Consider the following 19,590-nt stretch of genomic DNA (forward strand, 5'->3'; position numbering starts at 1 on the left):
ATGAGGCCATTCCTATTAGTAGTCTTCTGACATTTCCTACTATTTGCCTCCCTTTAACAAAGCCTACCTGTTCTGTGCTTATCACCCAGGGTAATATCCTAGAGAGGCGGTTTGCCATTATCTTTGATAATATTTTTAAATCAACATTTATTAAGGATATCGGTCTGTACGAGTCTGGGAGTTCCTCTGCTCTACCTGGTTTCTTTATAAGAACTATTAGGGCTTCATTGGCATGATCCGCCACCTGTCCCTGCTGTACTGCTTGTTCGTAATTTAACATCAGTGGCTTAACTAACTTGGTGCTTAGCAATTTGTAAAACTCTCCCGTCAGTCCATCCGGGCCGGGCGCTGAATTTAATTTTAAGGTCTTTATGCATTCCTGTACTTCCCTGCCTGTGATTGGACCATTCAAGGACTCTAGCTCCTGTTGAGTCAGTTCTGGCAGATGGGCCTGTCTCAAATATTGATTTATTTCTCCTGTATCACTCTTACTTGGGGCTGAGTATATTCTCGAGAAATGATGTCTTAGAATTTCTGCTATCTTTTCACTTTTGTGTTGTAATTTCCCTTGATCATCTTTCAATGCTGTTATTACCTGTTGATTACTCCATGCCTTAACCATCCCCGCTAACATTGGGCCCGTTCTATTCCCAAATCTCTGAAGTCTGTATTTGTTATATAAGATTCCCCTTGTAGCTCTCTCGTGTAAAAGGGAATTAAGTGTTACTTGCACCGACTGCATATTATCTCTATTTGCCCCTGTAGGTGATCTTATAACTTTCTTTTTAGCTATTCGTAATTTCATCTCTAAATCTATAATAGCTTTAGAAATTTTCTTGTTTCTACCATTTACATATGCAATCACCTCACCCCTCATCACTGCTTTGGCCGTAGCCCAGAACAATGTGGGGTTGTCTCTGTGTTGTCCATTAAATTGCTCGTATTCATCCCACTTTACCTGCATGTATTTTACAAATTCCTGATTTTTATATAGATAGGCCGGGAACTTCCATCCCCTTCCATTCTGTTGGTAGTGTTTTGGCGCCTCTAAGTCCAACCAGACCATAGCGTGATCTGATATGTCAGCAGCCCCTATTTCCACTGAGGTCACGTTAGGAAATAAAGAGCGATCCACTAGGATATAGTCTAACCTGGAATACGTCCCGTGGGCTCTCGACAGATGAGTGAAATCTTTCTGTCCCGGATGCAGGGTTCTCCAAGAGTCAACCAGGCCTAAGGCTCGCATGAATGATGATAGTGTCCTAGCCCTTGGGCCTCCCCTATGGGCCCTGTTTGGATCTGAGCAGTCTTCCATAGGTCGCGCCACTAGATTAAAATCTCCCATGACCATTAGCTTCAGAGATCTGTACGGCCTACATAATTGTATCAAATGATTATAAAAATTATTGTCATATATATTAGGCCCATAAAGGGCTAACAGCAGTAGTTCTCTGCCCTGTAGCCATACATGTAATAATACATATCTGCCCTTTGGATCTACTGTGATTAGTTCTGATTTTGATACTAGCCTTTTTCGTATGAGGATAGTTACACCCCCTCTGCGACCCACTGCTGGAGAGGCATATACTTCGCCCACCCAATTCCTTTTTAATTTCTGGTTTTCTGCCTGGGACAGGCGGGTTTCTTGGATGCATGCTATATCGGTTTGCTTCCTACGTAACGCTGTCAGTACTTTAGCGCGCTTGACAGGAGAGGTAATTCCTCCTACATTCCAGGTATTAAATCTAATGGTTTTAGCCATTTACATCCTTTATTGGGTTCTTATAAGAAAAGGTTCTGTAGTGGTGGATCGTGCGCCCAGCCTCGCCCTGATCCTTTCTGATTTGTTTTGCCTGGTCTGAGGATATCTGTTTATATTGTGTGCCTATGACTTGGTCTGAAGGATAGAGCCTTTCTTTTTCTCTTTGGTTCTTTTCCTGGTCTGTTAAATGTAGTCCCTGGTTCCCTTTTCCCCTTCCCCCCCTTCCAATCTTCCCCCATCCCTCCCCCTTCTTCTTCTCTAGTTATCTTTACCTTTTAACATTGTCACTACTCGTGAGCCTGCCCGGTCTATTCCCAAATCTCTGCAATTTATATTTGAAAAAGAGGGCGGACCTAGTCTCCTGTTCATGCAGTAGTGTATTGAGCGCTACGCGTGCCGCTTTTAAATTCTCTAAGGTAGCTTGTGTGGGATTCTGTATATATATGCGCTTTGCTTTTTTCATTTGTGCTTCTAAATGTAGAATACCCTGTGCTCGTCTCTTGCGTCGTAAGCAGGTATAAGCTATTATGTCTCCCCGAAGCACAGCCTTCGAGGCTGCCCAAAATAACTCTGGTTGTGTCTGTGCATGTTGTGCATTATTAGTGGCAAAGTCGTCCCATTTCGCTGTAATATATTCTCGAAATTGCTTACCCGTACTTAGATAGGTAGGGAACCTCCATCCTCTCCCACCCCTTTCATCTGCTGGGATTCCTAAATTGAGCCATACCGGTGTGTGGTCCGATATTTCTTCTGGACCAATTGTTACTATTTTCACCCACTGAAACATTGCCTGCTCTACTAATATATAATCTAATCTCGCCAGTGTTCCGTGGGCCCGGGACTGATGCGTGTAATCTCGTTCCTCGGGATGGAGAGTTCTCCATACATCTACTAGATTAAGGGTTTGCATAAATGTCCGGAACTCTTGCTCCCGGCGCCCTGAATAGTGTGGCGAAGCAGAGTTAGTACAATCAATCTTTGGGTCTATTACCATGTTAAAATCTCCTAGTATTATCCAATTTTTGGTTTGATAATTTAAACATCGGGCTGCCAATTCTTTATAAAATTTAGGGTCATAGACGTTAGGCCCGTATATGCCTACCAATATAAATTCCAAGCCCTGCAGCCACACCTGCAGTACTATATATGTCCCCTGTGCCCCTTTCATTAGTAATTTAGCTTTATATGGTAAGCCCTTTCGAAATAATATGGCTACCCCCCCCCCCTTTCCTCCCCTGGGCAGCTGATGCGAAGCTCTCTCCCACCCAAAACCGTTGCAGTTTGGCATGTTCTTCATCTGTAAGTCTAGTTTCCTGCAGACAGGCAATGTCTGCTTTATGTCTTTTCAGGGCTGTTAAAATTTTGGTTCTTTTCACTGGGGAACTAATACCCCCCACGTTCCAGGTAATTATTCTTGCAGGCATTACTGTAGTGTGCGGTGTGAGACATATAAACTGCGACACTCTACTGGTACCCAAAATCTTATTCTCCCCTCCTTCCCCTCGTGGAACGGGAGCCCCCTGTTCCTAGTTAGTATGAAATTCTTATTTCTCTCAGGGGCTATTATTATGGGATCAATTGTGCTCCACCCGAAGTTACCTCTTCTGAAAGCCACCTCATTGCCCTTCTCTGCCTTTTGTGTTACCTTGTCAGTGTCTTCTCCCTTCCCTTTTACCCACCTTCCCATCTACCCCCCCTTGCTCAACTACCGACCCTCTTTTCATCCTACCAACACTTTGGGGATGAAATTCGAGTCACGCCATGTGCTAGGGACCCGTAACCCCTTATAACCATAAATGCACCAATTTTCCGCTTCAATAAACTGCAACCTTATTACCCTGCTTCGTATCTCAGTCTGTCTCCATTAGGTCCTGCTCTTGGAGCGCTGATTTGGCTTCCGCTGGGGTCTTGAAGGTTTGCCAGGAGCCTTGAATACAGATCCGTAGTTGAGCCGGGTATTGAAGCGCGAAACGCACTTTTTTCTGTACCAGAGTTGTGCAGATCTGGTGGAATTTCCGTCTTTGTTCTTGTACCCCTTGGCTGTCTCTCTATTTAAATCAAGAGTACATTTCAGTTGGCACTTGTGGAGGCTCATTTTCAAAGCACATAGATTTATGATGTGCTTTGAAAATGAGCACCTTAGTGTTTTCCACAACATGACCTGTCCCAGGAGGAATGTCATCTTTTTTAAATATGATCCTTAAGAACATGTGTGGTTCTTATACATCAGATGGTTTTTTTTTTAGTCATATACATAAGTACATAAGTATTGCCGTACTGGGGCAGACTGAAGGTCCATCAAGCCCAGCATCCCAGACGTCCTTGAATAAATACATCCTGCTGAATGAGTACAAATGCTTAACAATTTGATATGAAAGGGCCCTTTGGCCTTCTTTTCAGAGAACTGGAGGTGAGTGATGCATCTGTCTGCAAGAAAAGATAGTTTGGTCTCTGTGTCTTATAAACAGAGATAACGAAGAACGTTACTCACCCACCCGGAACTGTGTTTAGCACCAAGATATTTTGATCTCTTTCAAACTGTAACCAAGGCTCACGTCTCTTGGTTATGCTGCTTGCAGCACTAATTGGAGCTCCTCTGTTACAAAGTAAGTAACTTCACCAAATATAATGCCTCTGGAATGCTCTTAAATACATAAAATATTTTATTGCATGACAAAGTTATGTAGTTAATAAACCTATGCATTGACTCCCTTTCTGTTTAACTTTGTAATCTACAAATGCAGTTCTTGAACCAGACATGTTCAGCACTTATCCTATGATGAAACAAAAAATGCACATCCCTAGAGAATAACGAACGCGAAGTAAGGCGATGATGTATTACATCTGTATAAATGTAAATTTTATGTACTCTTCAGAGGTACAAAATAACACATGTACATAGTTATATAAGTTAATCCTTATATAAAATACTAGGTCTAGCACTTAATGTTAATTACTAGTAAAACTATTCACTCATGCTTTATGCACTGAATAAAACAGAGGTTTATTTCTCATTTGAAAGGGGGTTCTTTGTACTGTAGAGCTAGTATCTTTGCTAATCCTTTAAAATGAAGTTATATACCTGGAAGCTCATTAAAAAAAAAATGTAAACTATGGATATGCAAGTAGGATCACCCAGGCATGGAGGAGGAATTAGCAGCCTGTTGATGCTTGTTGAATAGTGCATTCTGGAAAAGCATTGCCAGGTTTCTGTGCCAGTAGAAAGCAAAGAGAGCAGAATCCAAACCAAACTTTCTTAAGAGTAGGAGGAAATGACAGAAACGGGCATCGGAAAATTAATAGGTCATTGGATCTTTTATAGCCCCAGCTATTTCAGATCCCAGCCAATGCCTTAACATCAGTCATTTGCCCCTTTTGCCCTACCTCAGTTCTTATATAGGCCAACAGGCTCCAAAAGTTTAACTTTATTATTACTAAAGCAACTGTGAAGAATATCTGTAACACATATCAATTGTAAAACTAAATCTGAGTAAAAAAGTGATCATTTATTTGCCAACACAGAAAGTGCTGTAGCAACATTGTTGCACCCGATGCCCCCAACACAACACTATGCAACACAATTTTCAATCAAAAAGACCTGCTTCCAGGGTTGTTGATAGGATCACTGCAAATGTCTTCCAAAAGGCAAGGACGCCATTATACATATAGAAGGCTCAAGCTTCTATTCCAAAGCAGTGTTCTGTCTAGTTTGAAGATGCAGTAGGAAGTCTTATTCTAAAAAAAAAAACCAAAACAAAACCCCAAAGCAAAAAGAAATAACCCTTCAAGTCTGCACATAGTTGGAAAGAAAATGTGCCTGCCTTTGTAACCAGGTTTCTATGTACTTATGCTATGCAATATGATGGAGGTTGTTTTAGAAATGAATGGATGTGGCTGGTATATGTGAATAAGTGAGATTTTAGCAAGAGAAGGTACACATATATATCCCCCCTATTCTAACCCCACCCTTACCTTTTCCCCAGTTAAATCCTAACTGCATAATGAATTGGACATCCTGAATTATTTTGTGTAAAAGGCGATTCAAAAAGTCTAAATAAATCATAAACCACTTAGCCGCTGGGGTTGAGGAGGGTCCCCCCCCCCCCCCCCCCCGAAACCAAACCTCTCCCTAATTCCATGATTAATTGCCTAGATCCTTTTTAAAAATTGCCTATATATATATATATATATATATATATATATATATACACACATACACATGCACACAGTGCAGTCTGCTTAAGTGCAAGGGTCTGGGACCAAAGAAATGTGTGCAGTTAACCAGAGCATTCACTTAACCGTTGTGACCCAAAGAAGCTTGACATCTGATAAACATATGTACAGTATTGTTTATTATTATACATACAGTATACAGTCTCGGTTAACTGACATTAGGCTTACTTGAAGTAATCAGTTATAGTCCTCTGTACACTCTTGGGTCTGTGAGTCCCATAGACTAAGTCTGCCAGACGGTAAAAACTGTCATAGCACTGACATCCAGTGGCTTCCAGATAGGCCCACACGGTGTTGAGACTCTCCAGTGCTCTTGCAAAAGTGACAGGAGGAGGTTGTTGAATTTCATCAGCATGTGCCTCGCTGCTCATTTTTCTGTTCCATCATCAGCAGTTGTTGCCTGCGTGTAGGAGCATATCTCGACATCAGTGCTGTTTCAGCTGTTTGTAGATCGTAATCAACAGCTACGTAGCGATGGAACTCCTCTTCAGTAAAACCGGCTGGGATGTGAATTACCTCTTCATCTGATGCGTTTGCAACAGCTGCACCTGTTTCGTCCCTCTCCACATCCTTAACAAAGCTTGCCCGCTGGTAGCAGTTCACAATGGTTGCCTGTGTAACATGATCCCAGGCTTCTTTCTGTATATGTAGGGAATCCAACAGTGATAGATTACGAGCCAGTTCAACAGCTTGTTTATCTTTCCCAGCCTGGTCATCCATAATGCTCATCAGATGACGTAGCACAGGAGCCCGATAATGTTGTTTGAAATAGGCTATTATGCCCTGATCCAGAGGTTGGATCAGAGAGGTAGTGTTTGATGGCAGGAAGACCACCTTGACGTTAGAAAGCTTGACATCATCCTTGTGTGCAGCACAATTATCACAAAGCAGCAAAATTTGACGCATTCTAATGTCTAACTTCTTTAGCCACTGCTTCCAAATTTCCCCAGTCATCCACGAATTTGTGTTAGCCTCGTATGACACAGGAAGTCGCTTAACTTTCTTGAAGCAACGGGGCTGCTTGCTCTTTCCAATGACGAGGGGTTCCAACTTCTCACTCCCATCCATATTGCAGCAAAGGAGGATAGTCAGTCAGTCCTTCGATATTTTACTTCCAGTAGTTTCGGCATGTTTGAATGCAAGTGTTCCATCAGGAATTGCTCGTCAGTAGAGACCATTTTCGTCAGCATTGAAAATGTCATGAGGTGCAAACTCGTTCAAGATGGTAGGAACAACTGAAACAACCCAATTTTCAGCACCAAAGTCATAAGTACATAAGTACATAAGTAGTGCCATACTGGGAAAGACCAAAGGTCCATCTAGCCCAGCATCCTGTCACCGACAGTGGCCAATCCAGGTCAAGGGCACCTGGCACGCTCCCCAAACGTAAAAACATTCCAGACAAGTTATACCTAAAAATGCGGAATTTTTCCAAGTCCATTTAATAGCGGTCTATGGACTTGTCCTTTAGGAATCTATCTAACCCCTTTTTAAACTCCGTCAAGCTAACCGCCCGTACCACGTTCTCCGGCAACGAATTCCAGAGTCTAATTACACGTTGGGTGAAGAAAAATTTTCTCCGATTCGTTTTAAATTTACCACACTGTAGCTTCAACTCATGCCCTCTAGTCCTAGTATTTTTGGATAGCGTGAACAGTCGCTTCACATCCACCCGATCCATTCCACTCATTATTTTATACACTTCTATCATATCTCCCCTCAGCCGTCTCTTCTCCAAGCTGAAAAGCCCTAGCCTTCTCAGCCTCTCTTCATAGGAAAGTCGTCCCATCCCCACTATCATTTTCGTCGCCCTTCGCTGTACCTTTTCCAATTCTACTATATCTTTTTTGAGATACGGAGACCAGTACTGAACACAATACTCCAGGTGCGGTCGCACCATGGAGCGATACAACGGCATTATAACATCCGCACACCTGGACTCCATACCCTTCCTAATAACACCCAACATTCTATTCGCTTTCCTAGCCGCAGCAGCACACTGAGCAGAAGGTTTCAGCGTATCATCGACAACGACACCCAGATCCCTTTCTTGATCCGTAACTCCTAACGCGGAACCTTGCAAGACGTAGCTATAATTCGGGTTCCTCTTACCCACATGCATCACTTTGCACTTGTCAACATTGAACTTCATCTGCCACTTGCACGCCCATTCTCCCAGTCTCGCAAGGTCCTCCTGTAATCGTTCACATTCCTCCTGCGACTTGACGACCCTGAATAATTTTGTGTCATCGGCGAATTTAATTACCTCACTAGTTATTCCCATCTCTAGGTCATTTATAAATACATTAAAAAGCAACGGACCCAGCACAGACCCCTGCGGGACCCCACTAACTACCCTCCTCCACTGAGAATACTGGCCACGCAATCCTACTCTCTGCTTCCTATCTTTCAACCAGTTCTTAATCCATAATAATACCCTACCTCCGATTCCATGACTCAGCAATTTCTTCAGGAGTCTTTCGTGCGGCACTTTGTCAAACGCCTTCTGAAAATCCAGATATACAATATCAACCGGCTCCCCATTGTCCACATGTTTGCTTACCATGCTGTTTCTTAAATTTTATGCTGTTCCTCTCCTTCCATCTTTCCAACCATCCAACAGTGGCTTTGAATTCAGTTAGTCCAAGACTTTCAGCTAGCTGATTAGCTTTCTCCATAAGCAGTCTGCTCTTGACTCGAGAAAATCACCAAAGAAGAGCATCTTCTACTTCCTTAGCTTTTCCTGCATGTTTTAATTTCTGTTGTAGATTTGTATTGTTTGGCCAGTCTTCCAGAAGCTGGTCTTTCTGCTTCAAGACACGTGAAATACACCATATTCTTCAGCAATAGATGCTTGACTTTGTTTGTTTTCTAATTTTTTAAGAACTTCTATTCGTTCAGCCAGTGTTAGTCTTACAGTTCCGACAACGACGACCCCGGTGCATGCTCCAACAACATTCTTTCCCCTAATCTGCCTAGGGCAGTATGACTATTGGGCAGACTGGATGGACCGTTCAGGGTTTTTATCTGCCGTCACTTACTATGTTACTGTTAATCCTCTCTGCAGACCTCAGCTCTGACACAGGCACAAGCATCAGATGTCACCTGACTTACTGGCGCGTGCATGTGGTGACCTCTCAGCACACACAGTGCCAGTGAATCAGAGACAAGTCTTACATGTGTGCACCAGAGTGTTCCAAGTTCCAATTTAAGTTCCTTCCGTGCCTGCAGTGCTGCAGCTCGAACCCAGAGAGAGAATGAGAGAGCTGCCTGGAAATTTTTTTTCATGTACCATTAAATTCTTGTGGGATTGAGTGGGGACAGGTTACATTTTTGTGGGGATGGGTTAAATTCTTGCGGGGATGAGTAAGATTCCAGTGGGGACGGGTAAGATTTCTGTCCCCATGCACCTCTCTGCTGTGGAGCCGGTCCCTTGCCAGGAAGTGGGGTGGGATCACTACTCCATCTGTTTCATAGTTCTTAAGAAAGGTAGCTCTACAGACCCATCCTGGATCTGAAGAGGGTCAATGCCTTCCTCCAAGTTTTGTATTTTCATATGGAGATCCTGTGGTCGGTGATGGGCTTTGTCAGATCCAGGGAAGTCAGGCTGGGCAAATATCTATTGTGCCTGTAAATGAGCAGACCCCACAAAGTCTGTCAGTAGTAGTTTATTTGTGAGTGACTACCGATCTGCCTAATTGCATTATAGACCTTCGGTTTGACAACCACTGAAAGGCAACGAATTATTCATGTGACCCTGATGTAGGCCATACGCTGAAACATGGACCGTGTCTGGTCCCTTTACATTTGTGTCAAAATGTTTCCTAAAAAAGGAAGCCACACGAAGTGTGGAGGTGCACTTAATCCCCACGAAACAATATAGAGAGAAAAGGAGAAGAGTGGGGGAAAATAGGCTCTTTCCAATCAATAGGGGAGATGTATATTTGAAAAAAGTATAATATTTATTGTAACAGGTTGATCAACACAGCTGTGTTTCGGCGCCGTAGCGCCTTCTTCAGGAGTCTACAAAGCCAAATATAAAACATAAACTATGAATTGTGAACAACAATAATCGTAAAAGAGTATTATAGATATATTAACATAAAAGACATATAAAAGCATTGATTATAATTGAGCAAAAGCATCAAATAAAATTGTAAATACAAAAATGCATGAAATGTTCTGAAAAGGAAACATAAATTAGCAAAATTAAGAACATAGATAAAACGAAAACAGATGTGGTGTTGCATATGAAGACTTAAAATCTTAAAATGCGCAGAGCGATAAGAATTGATGACACATCAATATCATATATAAACTTTAAGAATTTTTTTTTTTTAAAACGGGAAAGCTATAAATGAACACAGTGACATGGTTAGCACATTTGTTAAAATTTTTTTAAAAATTTTTATATAAAAAGGAAGCGAAAAAATAGTACAACAACATCAACTGTGGGCAGTATACATGTACTTCTAATGATGAGGAACAAAGAAAACATGCATATCTGTAAACAAAAAAATTGTTAATATGATATGGCATAAAAAATGGAACCAATGTTGTAGTACTAAATATTCCAAAGTATATACTTTTACAGTTAATACATATGAATGGGTTTCAAAATAACATAAAACCTTGAAAACGTATTTAAAAATATGTGAAAAAAAAATATATATATATATGTGTGTGTATATGTGTATGCATGTATGTGTCACATGCTAAATGCATGATTGTTGAAGGTTGCTCAAAACTATTGTGCTATGTTACATTTGGGGCAGTGTTTTGAGCAACCTTCAACAATGGCTGGTATATGTGTTAAAAGCAAAAATTTAGAAAGGGAAAGTACACACATGCTTCCTTGATCTAACCCCACCCTGGGACCTCAGCTTTTCCCAACCATAGTAAAATCTAGCTGCATAATGAAATAGACATCTAAATTTAGCTGCTGGGGGTGAGAAGGTTTCTTTTTTTCAAACCCATTCCTTGTCATCAAGCAGATGAAGCCATTACGTATGGGTTATGTCCATCAACCAGCAGGGGAGATAGAGAGCACTCAAACTTTCACAGTGCCCTCTTGGCCAGCTAGCTCCACTGCCTCTTCAGTATTCTCTATCTCCCCTAGCAGGGTGGCTGCAGCTTGTTTGAGCTCCAGAAAAATCTGCCGGGAGGTGGTTCCTGGCTTGCCAGTTGTTAACCGGGGTGTTGGAGGCTATAGCAGCCTCACTTTAAAGGCACATAGGTTAGCCCTTTCCCTGCCTTACCCATACCTCTGTGGATGTGGACATATTGCCTTGCTTTCCCTGTCCTTACCCACCAACAGTGGATGCAGGCATATAGGTTCGCCCTTTCCCTGCCTTTCCCACTCATCTGAGCCTCCGGAGTCTTCAATACCTCTGCTTTCCTCACAGCTTAAAAAAAAAAAAAAAAAAAAAAAAGTCGCGTCGCGTTTTTAAACACAGAGACGCTGGAACAGAGGTTTTTGACCTGATTTTCAGCAGGATTGTAGTTGTACACTAGATCCTTAGAGGTAAGAGTGTTTTCCAACTCCTCCGGGGTGGGCCCGCGATCGGGGCGATTTTGGCGCGAATCCGCCATCTTGGATTTTACCGCCGTTTTTCGGCGATGGCTGCGGACAATGTAAAGGGCTGTTCCACTTGTGGCAAGCGCAAATCAGCAGCAGGGCTCTGTAAATCGTGCTGTACTGGCGTAGGAGCCGGCCCGAGCATGGCGAGCGATGTTTCTTCCCGCTCTGAGCTGGCAGCGGGCGCCATTTTGCTTACACCACATGGCGCGGCCTCCGTGGACACGGAGAGACCTGAGCCGGGTGGGGCACCTCGAGATGAGGTTATTTCAGGAGTGGCTAGCACCGGACAGGATTTGGGTGCCCAGGGTGAGATTTTCTCCCCGGATTTTGTGCTTTTGCTGCATAAAGCATACATGATGAAAAGAGCCCTTCCTCAAGGGTCGCCTGAGGCTCCTCTGATTGCCCCCCCGATGGATTCTGGCCTGGGACTGCCCAGTGAGGCTTTTTTCCCGGATGCTTGGCCTAAAGATAAGCGCAGAAGGGTTAATTCCCCTTCAGATTGTGGTGCACCTTTTTCCCCCCCGTGGTCGGGGTGTGAGGATTCGGAGAACTCTGACAGACGTTCTTGGTCTGAGGAACCAGAGTCAGGTGCGGATTTACCACAGGATCTGGATGATCCCTCCGCGGTGAGGATTTTCCACCGTGATGAGCTGCCAGCGCTTATTTCAGATACCCTGCAGGCCCTCTCGATTGAAGATCCTGACAGTGGCATGGCCTCCTCGGGTAATCCCAGGATGGCTAGTACCAAGAAGGCTGCTCGGGCCTTCCCTTTGCATGACTCCATCCTAGAGGTTGTTTCGGCTCAGTGGGCTGACCCCCAGGGACCTTTGAGAGTTTCCAGGTCTATGGGGCAGTTATACCCTCTGCGTGAGGGACATATGGCTCTTTTTCAGATGCCTACAGTGGATGCCCTAGTCACTGCGGTGACAAAGAGAACTACCCTCCCTGTTGAAGGAGGTGTTGCCCTGAAGGATGCTCAAGACCTTAGGCTGGAAACAGCATTGAAACGGTCCTTTGAAATTGCAGGTCTCACTGTTCGGGCGTCTGCATGCAGCTGTTATGCTGTTAGAGCCTGCCTAGCTTGGCTGCAACAGGCAGTGACTCAGCCCGGAGATGGAGCGGAGCCCTTCTTGGATGTGGCTCCGCGGATGGAGGTGGCCTTGTCCTTTCTGGCTGATGCCCTTTATGACCTTGTCAGAGCTTCGGCTAAACAAATGGCAGTAGCAGTGGCAGCTCGCCGTCGTCTGTGGCTACGACACTGGGCAGTGGACATGGCCTCTAAGCAAAGGTTGGTGAAGTTGCCTTTTCAAGGACTTCTCCTATTTGGTGAGGAGTTGGAGAAAATTGTGAAAGGCCTGGGTGATCCAAAACCCCAGCGCTTGCCCGAAGATAGGCAGAGGCCTTCCTCTAAGGGCCAGGCGGTCCACTCCTCTTACAGACCTCGCTTCCGTGAAGCTAGAAGGTACCGCCCGGGGCGTTCTGCTGGGTTCACTTCACGTGCCTGTGGTCAGCAGAGGAACTCCTTTCGCTTGGACAAGCGTCCCACAGCCGGTGGCTCAAGACCAGGAGTTCAGGGGCGACCCTCTTAATGATGGTGCGCCGGCCCTCTCCTCGATGCCTGTCATCGGAGGATGGCTTTCCCTCTTTGTCGAGGAGTGGGCCAAGATTTCCTCAGATCAGTGGGTTCTGGACCTGATCAGAGATGGATACAGAATAGAATTCAACGCCCCAGTAAGAGACGTGTTTGTGGAGTCCCGATGCGGTTCTGCCGTCAAACGGGCGGCGGTGGAGGAGACTTTACAAGGTCTGATTCAGTTAGGGGCAGTGACCCCGGTGCCTCCCGCCGAGCAAGGCTGCGGCCGATACTCCATCTACTTTGTGGTGCCGCGAAAAGGTGGGTCCTTTCGCCCTATTCTGGACTTAAAAGAAGTGAACAAGTCACTGAGAGTGCGGCATTTCCACATGGAATCCCTGCGCTCCGTCATTGCGGCGGTACAGCCAGGAGAGTTTCTCACGTCTCTGGACCTGAAAGAAGCTTACTTGCACATACCGATTTGGCCCCCGCACCAGAAGTTTCTGAGGTTTGCGGTGTTGGGAAAACATTTCCAGTTCAGGGCCTTGCCTTTTGGCCTCGCCACAGCTCCCCGAACCTTTTCGAAGGTAATGGTGGTAGTAGCTGCTTTTCTCAGGCGAGAAGGTATCAGGGTTCACCCGTACCTAGACGACTGGCTCATCAGAGCAGACTCTGCAACAGAGAGCTTACAAGCTACAGCCAGAGTGGTCCCAGTACTGCAATCTCTAGGCTGGGTCGTCAATATGGCCAAAAGTCACCTGTCCCCTTCACAATCTCTAGAGTTTTTGGGGGCCAGGTTCGACACAGTCTCGGGCTATGTGTTCCTACCCGAGCTAAGGCGGTGCAAGCTTCAGAATCAAGTCCGTTTGCTCCTGAGGATGCCCCGCCCGCGAGCTTGGGACATTGTCCAGCTGCTGGGATCGATGACAGCCACGATGGAAGTGGTACCCTGGGCGAGAGCGCACCTGAGACCTCTACAGTATTCCCTACTCTGGAGATGGTCTCCTTTTTCTTAGGATTACCAATGCAGACTTACTTGGCTCCCTGCGGCCTGACTCAGCATGGAGTGGTGGCTCTCGGACAGCATGCTGCGGCGAGGAATGCCGCTGACGCTCCCCGTTTGGTGCCTGGTGGTAACAGATGCCAGCCTGAAGGGCTGGGGCGCACAGTGCAAGGGGAAGCATGCCCAGGGTCTATGGACACCCGAGGAGTCGGAGTGGTCCATCAACCGCCTGGAGTTGAAAGCGGTGTTTCAGGCGCTTCTGGCCTTTCAAGTGACCCTGGAAGGATTGGCTGTCAGAGTGATGTCGGACAACACGACAACGGTGGCCTATATAAATCGACAAGGCGGAACAAGGTGCAGAGCACTAGCCGCGCAGGCCGAACTGATTTGCCACTGGGCCGAGCTGCATCTTCAGTGTCTGTCGGCAGCTCATATTGCAGGTCAGAGCAATGTGCAGGCCGATTATCTGAGCAGGCATCAGATCGATCCAGCAGAATGGAATCTGGCAGACGAAGTTTTCCTGCAGATCTGTGCCAAATGGAGCAAGCCCGTGATGGATCTAATGGCGACAAGTGCCAATACCAAAGTCCCGTGCTTCTTCAGCAGACGGAGAGATCCTCGCTCGGCGGGGTTGGATGCCTTGGCTCAACCCTGGCCTCCGGGTCTACTTTATGTGTTTCCCCCATGGCCCTTGATAGGGCGCCTGCTCTTGCAGATTCGGCTGCACCCAGGAGAAGTGGTCCTCATCGCCCCGGATTGGCCAAGGAGACCTTGGCATGCAGACCTCCGACAGATGCTCCTGGAGGCTCCTCTGCCCTTACCTCTGGTACCGAACCTGTTGACTCAGGGACCGGTAGCCATGGAGGACGCCAGCCGCTTTGGTCTTACAGCATGGCTATTGAGAGGGCGCAATTGAGGGATAAAGGTTATTCCAATAAAGTTATTTCCACTCTCCTGCAAGCCCGCAAGCGGTCCACTTCCGTGGCTTACGCCAGGATTTGGTGCCTGTTTGAGTCTTGGTGTGCTTCCAGAGCCATTGCTCCAATGCGGGCTCCTGTCTCGCCGATTCTGGACTTTTTGCAGGAAGGTGTACAAAAAGGCTTGGCCTATAATTCCCTGCGGGTGCAGGTGGCAGCGTTGGCCTCCCTTCGTGGTAAGGTGGAAGGCGTGTCTTTGGCTGCTCACCCAGATGTGGCACGGTTTCTTAGAGGGGTGCTTCGGCTCCGACCTCCAGTGCGAGCACCCTGTCCAGCTTGGAACCTGGGGCTAGTTTTGAAAACCCTGCAGGCATCTCCTTTTGAGCCGCTTCGGCGAGCATCGGAGAAAGATTTGACACTGAAGGCCGTTTTTCTGGTGGCCATTACCTCGGCGAGACGGGTGTCAGAGCTCCAGGCGCTGTCCTGTAGAGACCCATTTCTGCAATTTTCAGAGTCCGGAGTCACGGGTCGGACCGTGCCTTCCTTTATGCCTAAGGTGGTGTCAGCCTTTCACCTAAACCAGCCTATTTTCTTGCCCTCTTTTTCAGAGGAAGAGTTTCCAGAATCTTTTGGGCAGCTGTACCTTTTGGATGTGCGCAGGACTCTGCTGCAGTATCTGCGAGTTACTAACTCTTTCAGGACTTCTGATCATCTGTTTGTTTTGCTGTCCGGTTCTTGCAGAGGGTCTCCAGCGTCTAAAGCCACTATTGCCCGCTGGCTCAAAGAAACTATCTTTTCAGCTTATGTGCTGGCCGGCAGGGTTCCGCCTGTAGCCTTTAAGGCACATTCTACTAGAGCGATTTCTTCCTCTTGGGCTGAAACTGGAGCACTCTCTCTTCAAGAGATATGCAGTGCAGCAACATGGGCTTCTAAGCTCTCCTTTGCCCGACATTACAGGCTGGATGTGGCTGCCAGGAGGGATGCGCGTTTTGGTGCACAAGTGCTAGCGCGTGGTGTGGCTTGTTCCCACCCTATCTAGGGATTGCTTTGTTACATCCCATACGTAATGGCTTCATCTGCTTGATGACAAGGAAGGGAAAATTAGGTTCTTACCTTGGTAATTTTCTTTCCTTTAGTCATAGCAGATGAAGCCATGAGCCCTCCCTGTATGATTGTCTGTATGCTGTGAATCTGTTTTTCAGGTTCTGTTCTAATTTCCTGAAGTTCCTTCCTTGGGAGAAAGTTGGAAAACAATCTTCAGGATTCATGTTCAGTTTAAATTTAGGAGGATGTGTTCATTCCCTCCAGCATGTTTTTTTGGAGGATGTGTTGATTCTCTCCAGGAGGCGCGTGTGTTCCCCTCCAGTTCTATAAATAGGAGGATGAGTTTATTCCCTCCAGTGTGTTGGGAGGATGTGTGATTCCCTCCAGGAGGCGCGGGTGTTCCCCCTCCACTTATACAATAAGGAGGATGAGTTTATTCCCTCCAGGAGGATGTGCATTCCCTCCTTTATGAGTTCATGCCCTTGTGATGGGCCATCGTTCGCTGTGAGGAAAGCTCTTGTGATTCCCATTGCGGTATGCCATACTGCTTTGGAAGCTTCAAATACTGAAGAGGCAGTGGAGCTAGCTGGCCAAGAGGGCACTGTGAAAGTTTGAGTGCTCTCTATCTCCCCTGCTGGTTGATGGACATAACCCATACGTAATGGCTTCATCTGCTATGACTAAAGGAAAGAAAATTACCAAGGTAAGAACCTAATTTTCCCATACTCTGCCTAATTCCACGGTTAATCGTCTATATCCCTTTTTAAAATGTCCTCCTCATGTGTCTGTCTCACAGTGGGCATAATCAAAAGATGATGTATGCGTGCATGCTAAAAACTACAAAGATCATATTTGGACTTGTGTGATATGGAATGGGATTTGTGGAACTACAGAATATATCTGGCAGTCTGCAAAAATCCAGTTATCTGCGTATCCAATCCTGCTACTAAGATCTTGTGTTTGCTTGCACTGAGATTTCTTGTTTTCTATCCACAGTTGACGTAGTCTACTGTCAAGACCTTGGACCAACTCCAGCAACTTCCAACATGGCGCAGGTTCAGCAGCAGATAACAGTGGATGGTAATGTTTGTTTGTTTGTTTGTTTGTTTATTTATTTATTGCATTTGTATCCCACATTTTCCCACCGTATGGCAGGTTCAATGTGGCTTACATATTGCTATAAAAAAGGCGGTTACAAAATTTAGATTTGTAGAAGTCTAGTACATAATACAGAAGTACAATAAACGCTTATATATTAGCATATTTATTTATTTGTTACATTTGTATCCCACATTTTCCCACCTATTTGCAGGCTCAATGTGACTTACATAGTACCGTAAAGACGTTCGCCAAGTCCGATAGAGAAACAAATACATGGTGATGTTGTGGTCGATTAAGGTTAAAGTACAATGGGGATCGAAGAGAGGAGAGGTTATATAGTGTCCATTACGAGCTTTGGTTTTGTTGTGTTGCAGAGTGTAGGCTTTTATGTTGGGTCGGTAGGGTATGCCTTTTTGAACAGGTTGGTTTTTAGTGATTTCCTGAAGTTTAGATGGTCGTAGGTTGTTTTCACAGCTTTTGGCAGTGAGTTCCATAGTTGTGTGCTTATATAGGAGAAGCTGGATGCGTAGGTTGCTTTGTATTTGAGTCCTTTGCAGTTTGGGTAGTGGAGGTTTAGGTATGTTCGTGATCTGGTTGTGTTTCTGGTTGATAGATCTATGAGGTCTGTCATGTAGCCTGGGACTTTGCCGTAGATAATTTTGTGGACCAGGGAGCAGATTTTGAAGGTAATACCTTTGATTGGGAGCCAATGCAGTTTTTCTCGGAGGGGTTTGGCACTTTTGAATCTGGTTTTACCAAATATCAGCCTGGCTGCTGTGTTTTGAGCGGTCTGGAGTTTCTTTGTGAGTTGTTCTTTACATCCCATATAAATTCCGTTGCAATAGTCTGCATGCCTTAGTACCATTGATTATATTAGGTTACGGAATATTTCCCTCGGGAAGAAAGGTTTTACGCGTTTAAGTTTCCACATTGAGTGGAACATTTTCTTTGTTGTGGAGAGGTTAATATTGTTGTGAGAGAGGTTAATATTGTTTTCCATTTCTGAACTTTTCGTGATGTATGTTGGTGTGGGATTAGGCAGATCCAGGGAGGAAAGACTTCTTGAAAAGATGTGTTTTCAGGTTTTTTTCTGAATTGTAGGTAGTTTCTGTGCATTTCAGGTCTTTGGGTAGTGAGTTCCAAAGTTGTGAGCCTATAAAGGAAAATTGAATTGAAGCCTCTGAACTAGGCCTCAGAAGAAGTATCTAGTGAACTAAAAGAAATGTTCCAGCCATCTCTCTAGGAAGAGACCCAATAAATGTACTTTTCATATCCAAATACTGGCCCTGTGCAACAACAGATGCCGAGACAGTAAGTTCAGGCCACTCTGTCTCTAAGGTCTGGGCCAATCAAAGTGTCAGTGAGGCCCTGCACTTTCTTTCACCGGTCTACAGCCCATGACACAGCAAAGCCAGTACTACCTATGAATAAGCCAGTATCGTCTATGAACACAACCCTATAATAAAATGTTTCATGGACACCAGCCAATGGGAGTTCAACTGAGGAAGATGATCACCAGCTTCCAGCAGATAGGCAGTGGAAGGAAAGACTAGTAAAGAGGAGAAAAGGAGAGGATCTTGCTCTGGGCCATGGAGAGCAGTTTCCATTCATAAAAGAGAGAGAAACATCTTCCTTGGGAATATATGCACTATGTAGTGAGTACGAGAATGCGGATATAGTGAAGATACTTAGGTGTAGCACATATTCTCCAAGAAGAGCAGGCCTTATATTCTCATACGTGGGATACGCAGATCTGTGTTCCCGGTCCGGAGCTTGTAACAAGCTGAAAACAGTTTTTTTCAGCACGAGACGTGCTCCACCTCGCATGCCCAAGTGCCTTTTCACCTGCCACGAGAGCACAGGACCAGCAGTACAATAAAAAGCATAAGAAATTAGTTCTCTCTCTCGCTAGTAGTACTGTTTTAGGGGTATATACAGGGGGCTTGGGAAAAGATTCTTGGTGTCTAATGTATATTGTTGACTAATTGTATGTTATGGTATGTTCTTGGTACTTTTCTATTCCTAATAAAAATGATTGAAACAAAGCATAAGAAAAAAAAGGAGACAATTCTAAGAGAAGGTGGGAGAGTATGTGAGAACATAAGGCCTACTGTCCTCGGAGAATACCTGCTATAGTTAAGTATCTTCACTTTCTCCAACGACAAGCAGGCCTTTAATTCTCATATGTGAGAATCCCTTGCTACCAGGCTCACCAAAAACAACCAATGGTCAACTGGACCTTGCAACAGCGAGGGCAAAAAAGTAATTAACCTGAAACTATATACAATCTGAGTGAGAGTGCAGCCTGGAACAGAACAAAATGGGCATAGGAGGGTGGATTTGGACTCTAGACCCCAAACAAACTCTGCAGAACTG

At 45.1% G+C, this 19,590-nt stretch overlaps 1 protein-coding gene across 2 annotated transcripts in view; it reads left to right on the plus strand.

The window, feature by feature from the left end:
• SLC11A2 (solute carrier family 11 member 2) overlaps positions 1-19,590 on the plus strand; it is a 319,640-nt gene that overhangs the window by 22,314 nt on the left and 277,736 nt on the right. The window contains exons 1-2 of one of the 2 annotated variants that reach the window (XM_030198288.1): positions 4,319-4,368; positions 17,110-17,193. In XM_030198288.1, the coding sequence (XP_030054148.1) occupies positions 4,329-4,368; positions 17,110-17,193 (124 nt within the window). In that variant the 5' untranslated portion in view covers positions 4,319-4,328. Of the gene's footprint in view, positions 1-4,318; positions 4,369-17,109; positions 17,194-19,590 lie in introns of those variants that run through there. The other variant, XM_030198289.1, reaches the window with a different exon arrangement.

The sequence above is a fragment of the Microcaecilia unicolor genome, chromosome 3, assembly GCF_901765095.1.
Source record: "Microcaecilia unicolor chromosome 3, aMicUni1.1, whole genome shotgun sequence".
Classification (NCBI taxonomy): domain Eukaryota; kingdom Metazoa; phylum Chordata; class Amphibia; order Gymnophiona; family Siphonopidae; genus Microcaecilia; species Microcaecilia unicolor.